This window comes from Vollenhovia emeryi, unplaced genomic scaffold (genome assembly GCF_000949405.1).
Source record: "Vollenhovia emeryi isolate VEMERY1.0 unplaced genomic scaffold, V.emery_V1.0 DF940917.1, whole genome shotgun sequence".
In the NCBI taxonomy this organism is placed as follows: Eukaryota; Metazoa; Arthropoda; class Insecta; order Hymenoptera; family Formicidae; genus Vollenhovia; species Vollenhovia emeryi.
Window position 1 is genome coordinate 2467 of NW_011965449.1, and position 1403 is coordinate 3869.

At 59.9% G+C, this 1403-nt stretch overlaps 1 protein-coding gene across 1 annotated transcript in view; it reads left to right on the forward strand.

Moving 5' to 3' along the window:
• The window catches only part of LOC105555652, a 3484-nt gene extending 2457 nt beyond the window's left edge, over positions 1–1027 (forward strand). Inside the window, exon 2 of the mRNA XM_012002677.1 lies at positions 1–1027. This exon is cut by the window's left edge and continues 1 nt beyond it. Coding sequence (XP_011858067.1) covers positions 1–948 — 948 coding nt within the window. The 3' untranslated portion in view covers positions 949–1027.
• Positions 1028–1403: the final 376 nt, after the last annotated feature.

The window sequence follows — 1403 nt, forward strand, 5'->3', positions numbered from 1 at the left end:
GGCCAACGGAACCCGAGGACGCAGGCAGTCACATTAACCTGCCCACCGGGAACATATGCAGAGGGGATGCGACTCATTAAGTCGCAAATTAATCTCGAGGAGCTGGGGATAGACGCTTTAAAACCCAGGAGAGCCCAAACAGGGGCTATCATCCTCGAGATAGCGGGTGAGAATGCCAAGGAGAAGGCGGATGCCTTGGCCGGGAAAATGAGAACGGTCATTGGAGATAGAGAAGGCGTCAAAGTCACGCGCCCTGCCAAAATGGCAGAAATCAGGATCCGTGACCTGGATGATTCCGTCACGGTGACGGACGTAACGGAAGCAATTGCGGAAGCAGGAGGATGTGCCCCCTCTGAAGTAAGGACGGGAGAAGTTAAGCCCGCCCCCAATGGACTTGGGACCATCTGGGTCCAGTGCCCGTTGGCGGCAGCAAAAAAGGCTGCCGCGGCGGGCAGGATTAAAATCGGATGGGTAAAAGCAAGACTAGAGCTGCTGGAGAGTAGGCCTCTAATTTGTTTTAGATGTCTTGAGAGGGGCCACGTCAGGGCCCAGTGCCGTGGCAAAGACAGGAGCGAAGTTTGCTGCAGGTGCGGGGAAACCGGGCACAAAGCCCAAACGTGCCGCGCCGAGCCCAAGTGCCCGGCGTGCACGGAGAGGGGATTGCCGGCAAACCACAAGGCCGGCAATAAGGCATGTCCTTTGCCGTCCAAGAAGGCCATCAAGAAGAGAAGGCGTGAGGAAGGAGGACAGCTGGCAACTTCGCAGACCCCGCGGAGCCAGGCTGGGGGACAACCCACGAACTCAGACGCGATGGAGGTGGATGCCCCCACAGCGGAGAGGAGAACCACCGCCCCGCTAGAGAAAAGGCAATCAAGGGCTGGGACTAGCCAGCAACTAGAGGGAGAGGGCCAGGAGGAGGCCAGCGCGGCATCGCCTTCATGCCCATAAAAGTTGTTCAGGCGAACATCAACCACGCCCGCCGGGCCCAAGACTTGATCTTGCAAGCCATGGCGGAACGTGGAGCGGGCCTAGCAATAATAGCAGAGCCCTGGAAAGTTCCGGATCGTCACCCGTGTTGGGCGACAAACGCGGAACGGTCGGCAGCAATACATTGGAGGCGCACGATGGAGCAACATGTGCCGTGTTGCAAGAGAGGCGAGGGACCGGGCTGGGTCATGGTAGAATGGGGTCCCCTATTGGTAATAGGGGTCTACTTCAGACCCAGCCTGTCCCGCGCCGAGCTAGAGGATCGGCTGGAAGATCTGGAGACGCGGATCAACGCGTCCCTGCCAAGGCCAATACTGGTCGCCGGGGACTTCAACGCCAAGTCGGCGCTCTGGGGTTCCCGGCGGCCGGACGCCAAGGGTGCGGAGGTGGAGGCATGGGCGGACCGCCTGGGCCTC